We start from the raw sequence: 15,423 nt of genomic DNA, 5'->3' as shown, positions 1-15,423 counted from the left end.
GTTATGCCGTTAGTGTTCGTTAAACATTTGACGGAGGTTGCTTACCTGACCTACTATTGGCACCCCTTTAACATGTGTTTACTATTTGCACCCCCTTTCTTTATCACACATCAGAAAAATAAAATAAATTAAAACATAAAAGAAATAAATAAAATAAAATTTAAAAAGATCAGGTAAACAAAAATCCAGAGGGAGTTTGGTCATGCGGCGGAGGGAGCGGAAGAGCGAGATGGAGATGGCACCAGAGAGGAGGACGCTGGAAGTGACTTGGATGGGAGAAGGGTCGTCGGTGGTGGCGAAAATTGAACGGAGTGGAGGCAGGGGGCGGATTTCCGAGATCTGGGTTCTCCCTCAACCCCTTCGTCGATCTGGGTTATCCCTCCCTAGAAAATACGAACCCATGGGGTGGTGTTGGCACAGGAAGAGCTTGCGATGGAAGGGATGGAAGATGGTTCGATATTAAAGCCTTTATGGATCTCCGTCTCTGCAATTCAAAGCCGCTGGATCTGTCGCTGCATGTGTTGGGAGAAGTCGATGGAGAAGGCGATGAGGTCAGATAGCTTCTGGGCCTAATCACCACTGGACGAAGAAAAGGAAGGACGAGGGTCAGGGAATCGAACCTGATTCTGAAATTGGAAAGCTGTGCGTAGCGAAATTCATCACAGAAGCCTCAGATTTGGGGTAGGGTTAGGAATTGGAATTGATGTACCCAACCAATCAATTCTTAATATTTCGTTAATTTGAGAAACATGTTTTTCGGGTTCTGGGATTGATGTAGTGATGAAGAGGGAGGAAAGGAGGAGGGATGGGGTTGGAGCTTTTGTGGTTGAAGATGGAGGGGAGTTCGGTTTGGAGCCCCACCCCTTAGGCTTTGCACCCCACTAAAATAGATACGGAATTTAAATTTCCGTATCAATACGGAAAATAAAATTTCGTATCTATTTTAGTATATAATGAGTGGTTGAAAATGTGACACGCATGCTTAAATACAGTACGGAATTTTAAGTTCCGTATTCAATATGGAGAATACGGAACTTTAAATTCCGTATTTGATAAAGTGGGGTGCCAAGCCCCATAGGTGGGGTGCCAAACCCAACTCCCAAGATGGAGCGATGGAGAACATTGAGGATTTCAATTTTGATTTTTTGCTGATGTTCAAAGTGAGAGTGCGAAGGATGAAGGTTGTTTTTGGTAGAAGAGAAGGATGAAGGTTGATGATGATTGACGAATATGATGGATGAAAAAAAATAAAAGGAAAATAAAATTTAATGCTTATGGGGAAAATTTGAATAATTATTTTAGTGAAAATGCCATGTCAGCAACTTCCGTTATTAATTGGAAGGCAACTTGACGGAATTGACAGAAGGACTAAAATTGCACAAAATAATATTTTAAGAACTAAAATCGCACGTTTTAAAGATTAGGGACCCAAATCGCACAATCACCATAGATAAGGGACTAAAATTGCAATTAAGCCTATTTATATTGTTTCTTTATTTTTTATTGTAGGGGTTGTCTAAATGACCCATGAGAAAGTTTGAGTTAAATAACTCATCATCCAATCACATTGAAGATAAGTGAGTTGGAAATAAATTAATAAATAAAATATAGAAATTTCAACTAACTTATCTTTTCAATGTGATTAGATGATGGGTTATTTAACCCAAATTTTCTCATGAATTATTTAGACAACCCCTTTATTGTAGCCTAAATATTTTCTTTTTCTTTTATAATGAAACTCTGGCACACTTATTCTCCCCTTTCTTCTCTCTTTACCCCTTCCCCTTTGTATTGCCTCTTATGAACAAAAGAAATTAAACCGTATGGTGCTCAGAGAAAAGAGTACAAATTTCAGAGGACAAGATTGAATTGAAACTGTAATTTTATTGATTGATTATTAATTCTGAGTGTAATACAAATTAAAAGTATATATTTATACTATCTTCTAACCACTAACCGTGTGACTCTCTTCTACTAACAGAATTAGTTCTAGCAACCAATAAGAATAAACCCAACAATGAGTCATAAACTCCTTGACCTCCAAACACAACAACATAAAACACCAGTACACATGCATGCAAACAGTATTGCAGTGAGATAGCCCATACCAATCTTATTCACACACGTACAGAGATAAGCTTTTTCCTCCTTCCAGCCAATATTCATTAATTAAGCTCCAACAATAGCCAAAATAATGATCCAAAAACTGCATCATGTATAACAGTAATCTACTATATGAATCGCTAATGAGCATGTAGTCCCCCAACAAACCAATTAACCATATAACCATGCACTCCAAGTGTCAATCTGTATGAGCTATTTCCAACCTGATGTATGCATATGAAATAAAATCCTCCTGCATGCCTATTCAAATTAGCTTGAAACCGCCTAGCCAAATATACCAATTTCAATTCAATCAGACCAATCACATAAAAAAAATAGCCAGTATAAATGTATAATGAAGTCTCAAAACAGCCAGAATAATGCAATAATTTAATCTCTGCAGCAGCAAACCCACGATCCACCTTTTGTAAGTCCCATGACCATAGAATACCTGAATCTCCCAGCAGTTTACATAGGCTCACACAAAAACCAAACTGTGTCTAATCGTTCACAACTTCACATCATCCCTAATTTGCAAGATAAACAACGAAAGTCACTACTACAGAAAAGGCTTTGCGCCACGGTTCCGCACGCCCTTTTGCCACGGTTTAACCGTGGCGATAGCCTGCGTGGCAATTGCTCAATTGCCACGGTTCAAGGGCGAACCGTGGCAATTGATTCGCCTATGACCACAGTTCGTAAAGGGTAACCGTGGCAATAGGGTCCACATATTGTCACGGTTACGCACTTAACCGTGGCAATAGAGTCCACATATTGCCACGGTCAAGCGTGTAACCGTGGCAATATATGGCTTCTATTGCCACAGTTTTTTAACCGTTGCAATACAGCTAGATTTTTTTCTTTTTTTATTTTAACCTGGTCTGTGCATAAATTGCAGTCCATTTTCTCAAGAAAAATAAATTACATAAAATCTCATGTTGAGAACAACATTCACATATTAAAGCCAAGAGAATTACTCAAATAACATAACAATAATAAACCAATACTAATTGTTGAGAACATACTCTCTCAAGAAATTAAACAAGCAAGCTACATAAGTTAAAAGCATGAATTAACAATGACAAAACATGCAGCTTGAACAACAAAAAACAACAATGAGATTGACTCATCATCAGCCTCTTTTATCGACGAAAAAACAGCAGCTTGACAACATCCCCAAACACCCCCACTACTTGAAATCACCAAAGCATAGCAGTCCACACTATGCAAAATTCTTTAACGCATAAGTAGCTCACTCTTCTTTAATTTCATTCAGTTGATCCTCATCGTAGAAGGCAAATTGAAAATCAGAGAAGTACTGCAAAATGATGGTAAAAGTAACAAAATTTAGAGTCACACTAAAATTAGGAAAAATTAAGAATTTAGTCAATGTAGGTGTAAGGACTATCACCAGGTATTTACCCTTTGAAAGTTTAATCTTTTGATCATATTGAAAGCATAGCTTTACAACAATAAACACGGGCCCAATTACAGATAAAGTATTCACTATGAGTTAACTGCTGAAAAATATAGGGTGTAGAGGAAAGAGTCAGACCTGGAGATTTAGAATCAGACTAGTCCTCTAAGTCAGTGGCAACCAGTTTGGCTCTTCGATCTACAACTTCAAATAAATCTAATCAAACAAAGCCAAAAGCAATAATTGAAGTCAGATTCGAGTTACTACAATCAGCTCTTGTACATATTCATAGCTGTTATCAAATAGTAATGAAGATAAAACAGTAATAGATCTAACTAATCAATGGTTAATTAAGCAATCAACTAACTACATATGTGATTTACTAAAATAGCAAAAACAGAGTACAAGAACTGCACTAGCACAGTTTTGAAGGAAAACTAGCTAGTCTAAAAATAAAAGAACAACTAAAGAAGAAAAACGCAACAAGAGAAGCCAAATTTGGCCTAGCCAAATGCTGCACAACAACATAGAAATCCCAGTCTCCTCGGGTCAAGCTATGAAACAGCACCCATCCAAGAGAAACTCAAAATACATAGCAATATAGAGGGGCAGAAGCAATAGCAGCATAGCAATATAAAAGGATCATCCCTCAAAGACAAATCAGATACTTGCCGAGAGCCTCACACAAAATAATCTAACTAGAAGTGGAATTGGATATGGGATGATTATGTTTTCACTTTTTCTTGATTAATTGATGGGATTTTGGGCCCTTGAAGCATGGAACCATTTATCATTTTCTTCCTTCCATTTCATTAATGTATTGAGTCTTCTACTTGCACGCCAAAACAATTCCTAATCATTAACATTCCAACTTAATATAAGAGTCTGAAATGATGTTTCTTTGATTGCTCTCCTAAAAATTGCATAAAAAGAAGGTTTTTGAGGAAAAGAAAATCTAATTCTCCCTTTGAGGTCTTTGACTAGAAAATCAACACCCTTGACCATGTCTATGAATTGAGGCAGCCGAAAACAAGAAAAAGAGACGCACAGAAAGGAGATTAGTGAAAGTAACTGCAAAGCTAAGGGATGAGAACCCTAAACACACACCACACTCAATTAAACAAATTAGCCTATTAAACCTATAAAATTGATGATACTAATGCGGTAATGCTAGTTGAATATACCTTTTTGTTTGATTACTCAGGGTATAAGACATATCAGAAAATTGTATTTTGGTACTTTGCTGGTTGTTTCATGCCCAGCCTTATCAATATGTTTTTTTGAGAATAAACCATATTATATATTAATAGAAAGAAAAGATGTGAAACACCCAGTACATAGTTAAGCCACACATCATGCATTTGAAATTCAAATCCGAAATCAGATCACGAAAAGGGTATGAATCACCTTGTTTTTATAATAATCATCATTAGAAATTTGAAACAACAGATCAAACTGTGATATCAGTTGTGATTTTGATGGTCATATCTTAGTTTTAATGAGTTACCAGCATACTTTCACTATCAAGAAAACGAAAACATGTACATGCAAGAAATAACAAATAACATGTATATTATCAAACATATCCAAAATGACATTTAAGCATAATCAAAACAAACCAAACCTAAGTTCGGCAGCCTATATCACCACCTGATAAAATGATCTCTAAAGTTCATTAAATATACCCACCTACCCCTATTTATACTATATTGCAAAAGTGTGTGCGTGTGCTCCCTCAGTCAAATGAACTTTAGCAAACCTTAGGTGTAGGTAACCACCACTTGTCATCTATTCATTCAAAGATGAGGATCAATCATATAGCAACTATCATAGGGACAATAAGGAACATTGGAAAACTAGGGTGAGTGAGGAGGGTTACCTCCATGCTGGATCCATCTTTTGATTTTTGTTGAGTAGGAACCATCACAACAACATAATCTGTCACTGATAGAAGCCAATCGATTTCCTTTCTCCATCTGGCTTTCCTCTTGGGCAGCATCGGCTCTAGGCGCTTTTGTTCACCAAAAACAGCAGCTGCATTCTCAGCAAGAAAACAATGAGAAACTGACAAGAGCTATTTGAAACATTTCTTCTATCAAGAGCTCATGAAAATGGAAGTAACATCATAATGTTTATCCATCATGATTCAAGCAGGCAGCATATAAAGAAAGTAAAAAGTCAACATACCAGCAAGGTTTGGGAATGCATTTGACAGTGCCAGAGTTGATGAAACACCCTTTCCTCCACCAGACATATCCTCCCCCAATAGCAATTTAACAAATCTCTCCTTTATCTGTTCCATCTCTCCTTGATCATGAAAATGGAAACCAAGGCAAACCATATCTAATCATATAACTTAATAGATTCCATTAGATCCAAGCATATGATGCAACGATAGTGAGACTTATTCTTTTCCTTGCTTCTATTCAGGTTACTGTAGATAAATATTGTCCACATAAAGATATAAAACAATGGTGGTACCTGCAGGCTAGAGCCAAGTCTTCTCTCTGGTTGGGACCCATATACTTGTACTCAGCCAGAGCATCACAGATAATGTCTAGAAAAGTTTCTCTGCGAACAAATACAGATGTGCGCCTTTTGTACAGCTCAAATGGTACACTCTTACTTCTAAAATAATCTTTCCCTAAAAGAAATTGGTTGCCTAAATCTACTCCAGCATAACTACTATCTTACTTCGCATCAGGGCCTGATAACACAACTGCTTCAGGCTTTGAAATATCAGTAGAACTCTTGCTCCTTGTGACTTCAAAAGCTCTTTGGCATTCTGATAAGAGGAAAATGGAAAATAATTAACCAAAGTTATGCTTAGCTGAGGTATAACTCTCAGTGAAAGGGTTGTCTAATATGAAATAATTAACCAAAAGCCCAAGACATGTAAGAAATTACTCAATAGAACTCAGTTAAAAGATGCTTGGCTGTTCTGTTCACGCCGTTCACCCAAGGTCGCAGTCCCTCTCGACGCTTTTGCTTCCTCACCCAGACCTTCTCTTCCATCGAAGTCGCAGCGCACCTTGTAACTTCGTCCCCCACTCCGACAAAGTCGCCGTTCTCCGTCGAAGTTGTTCTCAGCAGCTGCTGGAAGAGGGCGGCGATTTCTGTTCCGTTCTTCTCTCGCCTCTCCGTCAACATGCGTTCCACTGCCGCATGGAGTCTGGAGAGGGACGGGAACAGATCAGAGCTTCGTCGGCAGGTCGATGGAGTCTGGAGAGTGGGATAGAGCGTAAGAGGGAGAGGGTTTGCACATCTTTAGGGTTTTCTTCTAAAAAAAATTGGAGAATGTGGGAGGGAGAGGAAAAATTGGGCAGAAAATTTCAATTGCCACGGTCCCTCAAAATAAATAATAAAATATTATCTCTATTGCCACGGTTCCGCTTATAACCGTGGCAATTGAGCTTTTGCCACGGTTCCGCCCATAACCGTGGCAATTGAGGCGTGGCAAAATGTCATTTCTGTAGTAGTGAGTATTGCCTTCCTTTAATATATGATTTCCCCCAAACAATTTACCAGAGGCATCAAATAATCTATTCTATTAAAAGTTTGTAGCAAACTCCAAGGCCTCGCATGCATATTCCGAACCCCCACCTAGTCCTCGAATGTTCCAGCACATCCAAAGCTTTGCAATGTCTAATACTCTAATGCATAATTAGCAAGAAGTAGGGTGATATACCCAAATTTGAGCCTCCAATCCTTCCATCATCACCTAAGTAAATTTTACTTATATTTATTAATTGATATTCATATATCGTGTATATATCCTCATCATATATTTTATTAATATATTCTTATGTTTCTTTTTAATATTTATATAATAGGTGTTGGAGATGGAGGTTCAGGGTTCAAACTCAGAGGGAGAAACATTTGTAATTACTAACAATTACCCACTAACATTTGCCTATCAAAAAAAATATTACTATATTAAATATAGAATTTAATAAAATTTCCCGTCAAATGTACTTATATATAAAAATTATATTTGTTTATAATCTTTATATATTAAATATTAGAAAAAACTCATTGGCTAGCCCCCTACCGCTTAGTGCGGTGACCGTGGGGCGAGGGATTAGTCTCACGGCTGTCGGTTGTGGGGATACCTTGGTTAAGACTAAAAAAATATATAATTTAATATTTGTTCAAGTCAATTTTACTTTGTCATAAATAATTAAAATTTAGAAAATAATTTTTAATATGAAAAAATGCACTTTTTAAAATTAATATAATGAATAATACAAAATGTTAATAATAATTAATTAACTAATAAATATATTATCATTATTGTTTCTAAATTTTATTCTCAAGTAGTCATTCATAATGAGAAATAGAAAAGTTTTACAAATCAATATCAATCAATATATATTAGAAAAGAAGAACTTCTATCAGGCTGATTTAGTGACGTGTCATTTTCACGTTAATTCTTAGTGACGTGTCGTTCTCACGTTAATTCTCATAAAAAAATTTCCACATGTCATTCTCAGGTTAATTCTCATAATTTTTTTTAATTTTTAGATTTGATTAGGATTTAGGTTGTTTATTTCTTGATTTTATCTTAATTTATTTTTAGAGTATTAATTAATTTTTATTGAATTTTCGGATTTTTAATTAATTCAGGATTTTATGAGTTTTTATTGTGTTTTGCTAGATTTTGATAGTTTTTATCTATATTTATTTAGTACATTTTTAAATTTTAGATTTGATTAGGATTTAAGTTGTTTATTTCATGATTTTATCTTAATTTATCTTATTATTTATTTTTAGAGAATGAATTAATTTTTATGGTATTTTTATTGAATTAATTAATAAAAACTACTAAATCACAATAAAAAATCATAAAAGTCTTAATTAAATTAAAATTCGAAAATTCAATAAAAATAACAAAAAATTTAATTAATACTCTAAAAATAAATTTTTTCTTCACCTAAAATTTATTTCCATAACAAATCTTGAAACTGATTTTTTAAAGGTAATTTTAAGTCTGGGTAACGTTTTCATAAAATATTAAAATTTTAAAAGATTTACTTTAATTATCTAAGATTTACCTAGATTACTCCTTAATTATTGCCTGGTATGTTAACCGTTGCTCTTCTATGATTTACATGAGATCACAACTTAGCGTTTAATGGTAATATTTGTTCTTTTTGAAAAATGATTGGTTGGAACTTCTCCAAATACACATGCTGCCATGGCTTCTCTTACCTTCTCTGGCTAGCTGCTCCAGCCAAAAATGGAATGAATTGAATTGAACCATCTTTATATGTAGATGATTTTATCTACCTTGTCATGTTTTTAGACTCTGTAGGTGAACCATGGAACTGAACTTCTATTGATTTCTTGGGTTTGACCCAAGTTGTAGAATTAAATCATGCAATTTATATTGTGTTAGAAATATATCAAATATGATCAACATTTATGTTTTAAAAAAAAGTTTGGACTATTACCTATCGGAACTTGAAAGTCACATATTAGGATGTAGTAGAAGGGTAAATTACTTAGGGAATGCTAGGTTAGTTAGGGGTTATTAATGTATTCTTGCCTTTTCAAATTTTCAGAGAAAATTAAATTTTTTTTCTTATACAGATAAATTGATAATGGTTTATGATTTGGTTAACTAGGTGATGTTTGTTTAGGTAGTGCATGACGTACTTTCTTCTTTATTATAAGAAAAACTCTTTAGCTAATTTTGAGCTAATTGTAACTGAATTGGTTTTCCCTTTGAGATCACTTAATGGTTCTTATTATGGGATCAATTGATAAATGACATAACGGTCTTTAATTAGTATCTATTTAAATAGAGAGAATATCTATTTAAATAGAGATAGGTTTAGATAGATTTAGTTTCTTTTTATCTCTTTGTTAGATTAATAATAAACTAAATCTTAACAGATATTCAACAGAGTCCTTATATGTCTTTGGCTTCTCTGCATTTTTAGGACTTTTGGGTTAAATAACATTTGTGATTTTTTCTCCTTGATTTGTAGGTTGAATAAAGTATTCGTAATGACGGAGTTAATCCCATGGCACAGCGGTGTGATTACCTTTGAGACTCGCGATATTGCTCAGGTTGGTGCTACGATCTATGATGGAAAAACTTATGTATGGATTCTCATATTTCTGAATTAATTAATATGATATCTATTGAGTTTCTTTTTTATATGAGATATGTCATGTCCTTTTACTTGCTTAAGGGGTGGTTTTTCTCAAATCTCTCTTCAACTCTCTCTCATTCTTCTTCTTCGAATTCTCCTTCTTCCCCATCTCGGCTGGCCCTAAGTCCCATTCTCTTCGTCGACATTTATCCTCCTTATATTCTTATCTCAATGACCTTTTTCATTATATTGTTTTTATTACAAAAAAAAATTCACGTGTAATTCTCAGGTTAATTCTCATAAAAAAATACATTTTTAAATTTTAGATTTGATTAGGATTTACGTTTTTTATTTCTTGATTTTATCTTAATTTATTTTTTATTTATTTATAGAGTATTAATTAATTTTTATGGTATTTTTATTGAATTTTCGGATTTTTAATTAATTCAGGATTATATGAGTTTTTATTGTGATTTGCTAGATTTTGGTAGTTTTTATATATATTAATTTAGTACCTTTTTAAATTTTAGATTTGATTAGGATTTAGTTTGTTTATTTCATGATTTTTTCTTAATTTATCTTATTATTTATTTTTTAGAGCATTAATTAATTTTTATGGTATTTTTATTGAATTTTTGAATTTTTAATTAATTCAGGATTTTATGAGTTTTAATTGTGATTTGCTAGATTTTTGTAGTTTTTATCTATCTTTAATTATTACCTTTTTAAATTTTAGATTTGCATTTGCGTATCTACTGCTTACCCTTCTGAAACCTAAAAGCGGCTGTTGTTTGTATTTGCGTATAATTTTCAATTGATATGTTTTAATTTTAAACTACTATAATACTACCTACGTGAGAATCTTTTTTTTATATAAAAAGTACTATTATACGTTTTTATATACAATCATTATATTCTAAACTAATTGATTGATATTATTTTGAAAGAAAAAATTTAATATAATTAATTTAGTATTGTTTTCAAAATTGTAAGAGTGTATATTTATATATGTATATAACTATAATAGTTTGATAGTAAAAAAAGTAGGAATAAAAAATATTAATACATATGTACTTTAAAATTATGACCTAGATTTTTAGTGATAATAAATTAGAGTTACGAGATCTCACGGGGAGGAACATTTTACATGAAAAATGAAAATTTGTACGAGTTAATAAAAATTCACTTTTTCTATAACTTAAGTGTATTTTTAATAATTTAAACAATAATTATATATTTATGTATTGTTACATATCTAAAACACAAAAACATTACTCTTTATGCAACACGAAGATCTTCACAAACAAAGTTCAGCTATACCTCACATATGCAAAACTTAAAGCTTTTGGCTTATAAACTTATGTGTTTTTCAAAATCTTTATATTAGTTAATTCAGTGTATGCTTACAAAACACTAAAATTGAGTGTCTGAATTTGTGCTCTTTAAATATCTACATCTTTATCATGATTGTTCTTACATTCTTAGCATCTTAAATATTTAATAATTTAAAATATTAATCGATGTATCAAATACAATAGACAAATTCCCCGTGCAACCCGCGGGTAAAAAAATTGGACAATTTTGTTATAAATTATGATACATGCCTAAATAATAAAACAAAACTCACCGTGCAACGCACGGGTAAGAAACACTAGTAGTAACTAATATAACGAACTAATAATATAAAAAAATTGTTAATAAATGAATAATTATTTTATTAATGTGAAGGTCAAGTCAATATTACTTTTATATATTTCTATTAATAATTATTTTCTTATCTTATCTTTTCAATATTCATATATTATAATATTAAATATAGCATTTAAAAAATTTTAGGTCAACTTTACGTTTATATATATATATATATACATATATATATATATATATTCTATTTATTTATAATTTTTATATATTAAAAATAGAATTTAATATTTGTTCTATCCATTTTACTTTGTCATTAATAATTAAAAGGCTTAAAAACATTTTTGGCCCCTGATGTTTCAAGTTTGTGCAAATTCTGCCCCTACTCTATTTTTGTCGACGTTTCTACCCCTCATGTTTTCAAACAATGCACCGTCTATCCCTCCGTCAGTCGAGCTTTCTCATAAGAGGTTCCTGAGTGGATTAGAGAGATGAAGAGGAGTATATGAAGTTGATGATGATCAAGGAAATGATATAAATTAAATTTGCTTGATGTATATATTAATTATGTATGTAACTGAACTGGTTAAATGCATGTTTTGCTACTTACAGGTCTTGAGTTTGAATCTCTCATGCCTCCTTTTTCCAATTTCACTTGTAATTTCCACGTGGCAGGTCCAAAAAATATTTAAAAAAAAAAGCCAAATCAGCTCATTCCGTTAGTTTTTTAACGTTTGACTGACGGAGGGGTAGACGGTGCACTGTTTGAAAACATGAGGGGTAAAAACATCGACAAAAATAGAGTAGGGGCAGAATTTGCACAAACTTGAAACATCAGGGGCCAAAAGTGTTTTTTAGCCTAATTAAAATTTAATTTTTTTTTTAAATATGAGTAACTGAATTTATTTACAATTCAAAATTAATATAATGAATAATATAAATTTTATTATTAATTAATTAATATTGTTATTAATATACTGGTCAAGTCAAATTTACTTATTAAGTAAAATTTTAATAATATTAATTATTTTTATATATGAGAAATGATTTACAATTAATAATTAATATAACTAATTACATAAAAATTTATTGATGATAAATGAATATTTTTAAATTTAATTAATATTATTACTAATTTTAGGTCAGGTCAATTTTAATGTGTTTTAAGATAAAACTAAATAAGCTAAAATTTTATCTTAAAATGACTACCCAATATCTATGGTCAAAAGTAACTGTATCCTTTTTAAGGAAAGCTTATTAAACTGTTATTATAAATTATTATTATAAATATTTATTATTTTATTTTTTGTTATTTTTTTCATTATTAAAGATACTATTAATGATTAAGACAAATAAATTTACTATTTAAGATTTATAATTAATATATTAATTTTAAAAATCATTATTACATTAAGTCAAAATATTTTAACCTATTAATTTTATCATTAATGTTTTCTCAACTCTATGAATATATAATGCAATTTTGTCTTCAAAAACAACTTGTTCAACTCTAAGACAAATATCTAATTAGAATATTTGAAATTCTTCAATTCTGATGATGAAAGATTTCAATAGCAATGTGGATCGTATCTCGATCTTGCCGGAAGAAATCATCCACAACATTCTCGGTCGACTGGCCATGCTTGATATGATTCGATCCACTTGCCTATCAAAGGCATGGAAATCGTTTGGTGTTTCCCTTCCCTACCTGAATATCGACCACACTTTACGTGCTATTCCTCGTTTGTGGTTTAAGGACTTCATGCAACGCAAAGTGAGCAACATGAGCAACGAAGGAAAACCTTTGGCTATGTTCAAATTCAAGCTATGCTTAGATGTTCTCCTCGTAGACAGCGCGCTAAAGGAGATCGAAAAGTGTATAAAGCTAGTATCTAAGACTAGCACTATCAATGAGTTCGAGTTCCATATCACAAATGGTGCTAAACCTCGGTATGAAATATTTCATCACATCTACAATGCTGAGTCCTTAAATGTGTTAAGGTTAGGCGGTTTGAGTCTAGCGCAACCCTCTGGGGGTATGAAGCTCTCAAGCCTCCAGAGTTTAAGTTTACAACATGTGATGCTACACAACCAAAGTGGCATTGATTGGTTCTTTATTGGTTGCCCTGTGATAAGGGAAATAAGGCTGATTGATTGCAAACCTTTGGAGAACTTGAAGGTGTCTGGTCTTAGTCATCTCAAATATCTAGAGATTGGTTCTTGTCACGATCTCACGAGTGTTGAGATCCAATCACAAGGTCTTGAGAAGCTTGTATTGTCCGAGATCAAGAGAAGCAGGTCTGAAGATTTTATTTTGGTTTTGGAAATAGACTCACAAACTTGTGAAACCTTAAAGGATCTAACTTTGTGCAATTCCACCATACGAGGTTCTACCTTCAGCCGCATATTTTCCAAATGCACAAACGTTGAGTCCTTGGTGCTTGATAGTTGTGTGCACTTCTTTAAGATAACAATTTTGAGTCAAAAACTGAGGAAACTGGCCATGAGAAGATGTTTCGATGTTCTTATGACTGATATTAATGCTCCAAATTTGACTTCGTTCAGTTTCTGCAATTTCGGTTGGTATGATCCCTCTTTTTCTGTCCCAATCTTTGAGAAAATAATCCATCAGCAAGAGTTCATGATTGACTTCAATCACACACTCAGTTCCAAAAGTTTATGGATATCTCTTTGGTTTGATAAATTTAAGGATGTTCAAGGTCAAAAGATGGTTATATACCCTCAGGTAACTTTACCACTTTCTCTTATTTTATTATTATTTTTCCGTTAACATTGATTTTGGTTCCAGTACATTGATTTTGGTTCCAGTACGGGAAAAAATGAACAATCATGCATTTTCTTAGTCATATTAATACTTGAACATGCAAACAATGCAGACATCTAATAGATATCTGAGTTTTTTTTTTCTATATCTATCTCTTCTTGGATACGTCACGTCAATTACTTCTATTCATTCTATTCATTTCTCACCCCGAGTGTCTATTGGATGTATACACTATCTACATGTCTTCAAATCATTTTCAATTTTTTTCTTGTTTCATTTGAATTATTGAACCATTGTTTGTCTAATTCATTTCCTTTTTCCCATGGATTTAGATTGGTACTAGGGTCACCATTGTATTAGAAGATTGGGGCTCTATGGCAGAACTTCCACTTATGAATAAGATATGTGAAGAAGCTGCAAAAACAACACTTACAACAATGAATTTTCCTGATCTAGTTGATTACGTGATTGAGAGTAATCGACATGTAGCTGGCATCAAGTTGAAAAATGTTATAACAATATCATCTATTGATGAAAGCAAATTTTATGAGGTATGAGAATTTTTTTCATTAAAAGTCTCTTTAGTTATAATTTCACATGCTTTGTAATTTTTTTAATAATTTTCTTTTAGATGTTAGTTTCAAAAGATCTTTGAAAGTATTCAATTTAATTAATCGATAGATTGATGTCCCACTTATTAGTACACCACTGTACTTGTTTCTTTTTTACTTGGGTAGGAATTTCTATTTTTTTCTTTAAGATTTTTGCTTTGAATCAATAATTTAGAAAACTAGAAGTGCGGTTTAGTCATTTCTAAATAAAAATAAAAAAAAATTGAAAAGCAACAACAACTTTCAAAACTAATACATAATATTTAAAAATACAGGAATACAGGAAAAAAGTGCAAGCAGTTTTCAGGAAAAGTTTTGCTTTTGAATTCACCAAATTAATGTCTATCATTATTGACTTATATAATATAAATAGTAATAATTTTAGTTAAAAAACATCATTTGAAGTACTTAAGTCATGTTATTTAATACATGCAGGCTTTAAAGAAGAGAAGACCAAGAATTCCATGTAAGCGACCTCGCTCTTCTAGGGCTAAAGTAGAGGTAGATGCATTCTTTAATGAATGGTGTGAAGCTCTGCCGACAAGGATAACTGGAACTATTAAAGTGATTCAATTCTAAATCTGTTCTCTTTAGAATTCATGGAACTAACTAGAGATGTGCTAGTTAGAGTTGGTTCTTTAGAAATTATTTTTTCACCGTGTAATGTGTTGCTTGTAGTAACTCCTTATAATGATACATTAGAAAAGTCCTTTGGTATGTTACAAAATAAGACATGGATGCAAGAAATGCTTGGATGGTTTGTCT

The 15,423-nt window shown here is 32.4% G+C and overlaps 1 protein-coding gene across 4 annotated transcripts; it reads right to left on the bottom strand.

The window, feature by feature from the left end:
* Window positions 1-3,328: 3,328 nt before the first annotated feature.
* On the bottom strand, window positions 3,329-6,183 carry LOC130718748 (rop guanine nucleotide exchange factor 12-like). Of its 4 annotated transcripts, none has more exons than XR_009012780.1 (5): window positions 6,002-6,183; window positions 5,708-5,813; window positions 5,400-5,554; window positions 3,659-3,736; window positions 3,329-3,421 (listed from the first exon to the last, which is right to left on the bottom strand). XR_009012780.1 is itself a non-coding variant. In XM_057569373.1 (5 exons), exons 2-4 carry the CDS (start codon window positions 5,859-5,861, stop codon window positions 3,719-3,721), a joined length of 327 nt encoding a protein of 108 aa, XP_057425356.1. In that variant the 5' UTR covers window positions 5,862-5,863; window positions 6,002-6,183; the 3' UTR covers window positions 3,329-3,421; window positions 3,659-3,718. The 4 variants fall into 4 exon arrangements, 3 of the variants coding, with proteins under 3 accessions (XP_057425356.1, XP_057425358.1, XP_057425357.1); XM_057569373.1 differs by having other exon boundaries at window positions 5,708-5,863; XM_057569375.1 differs by having other exon boundaries at window positions 5,708-5,824; window positions 6,002-6,181.
* Window positions 6,184-15,423: the final 9,240 nt, after the last annotated feature.

This window comes from Lotus japonicus, chromosome 5, assembly GCF_012489685.1.
Source record: "Lotus japonicus ecotype B-129 chromosome 5, LjGifu_v1.2".
In the NCBI taxonomy this organism is placed as follows: domain Eukaryota; kingdom Viridiplantae; phylum Streptophyta; class Magnoliopsida; order Fabales; family Fabaceae; genus Lotus; species Lotus japonicus.
This window is presented reverse-complemented; position numbering and strand designations above follow the sequence as displayed.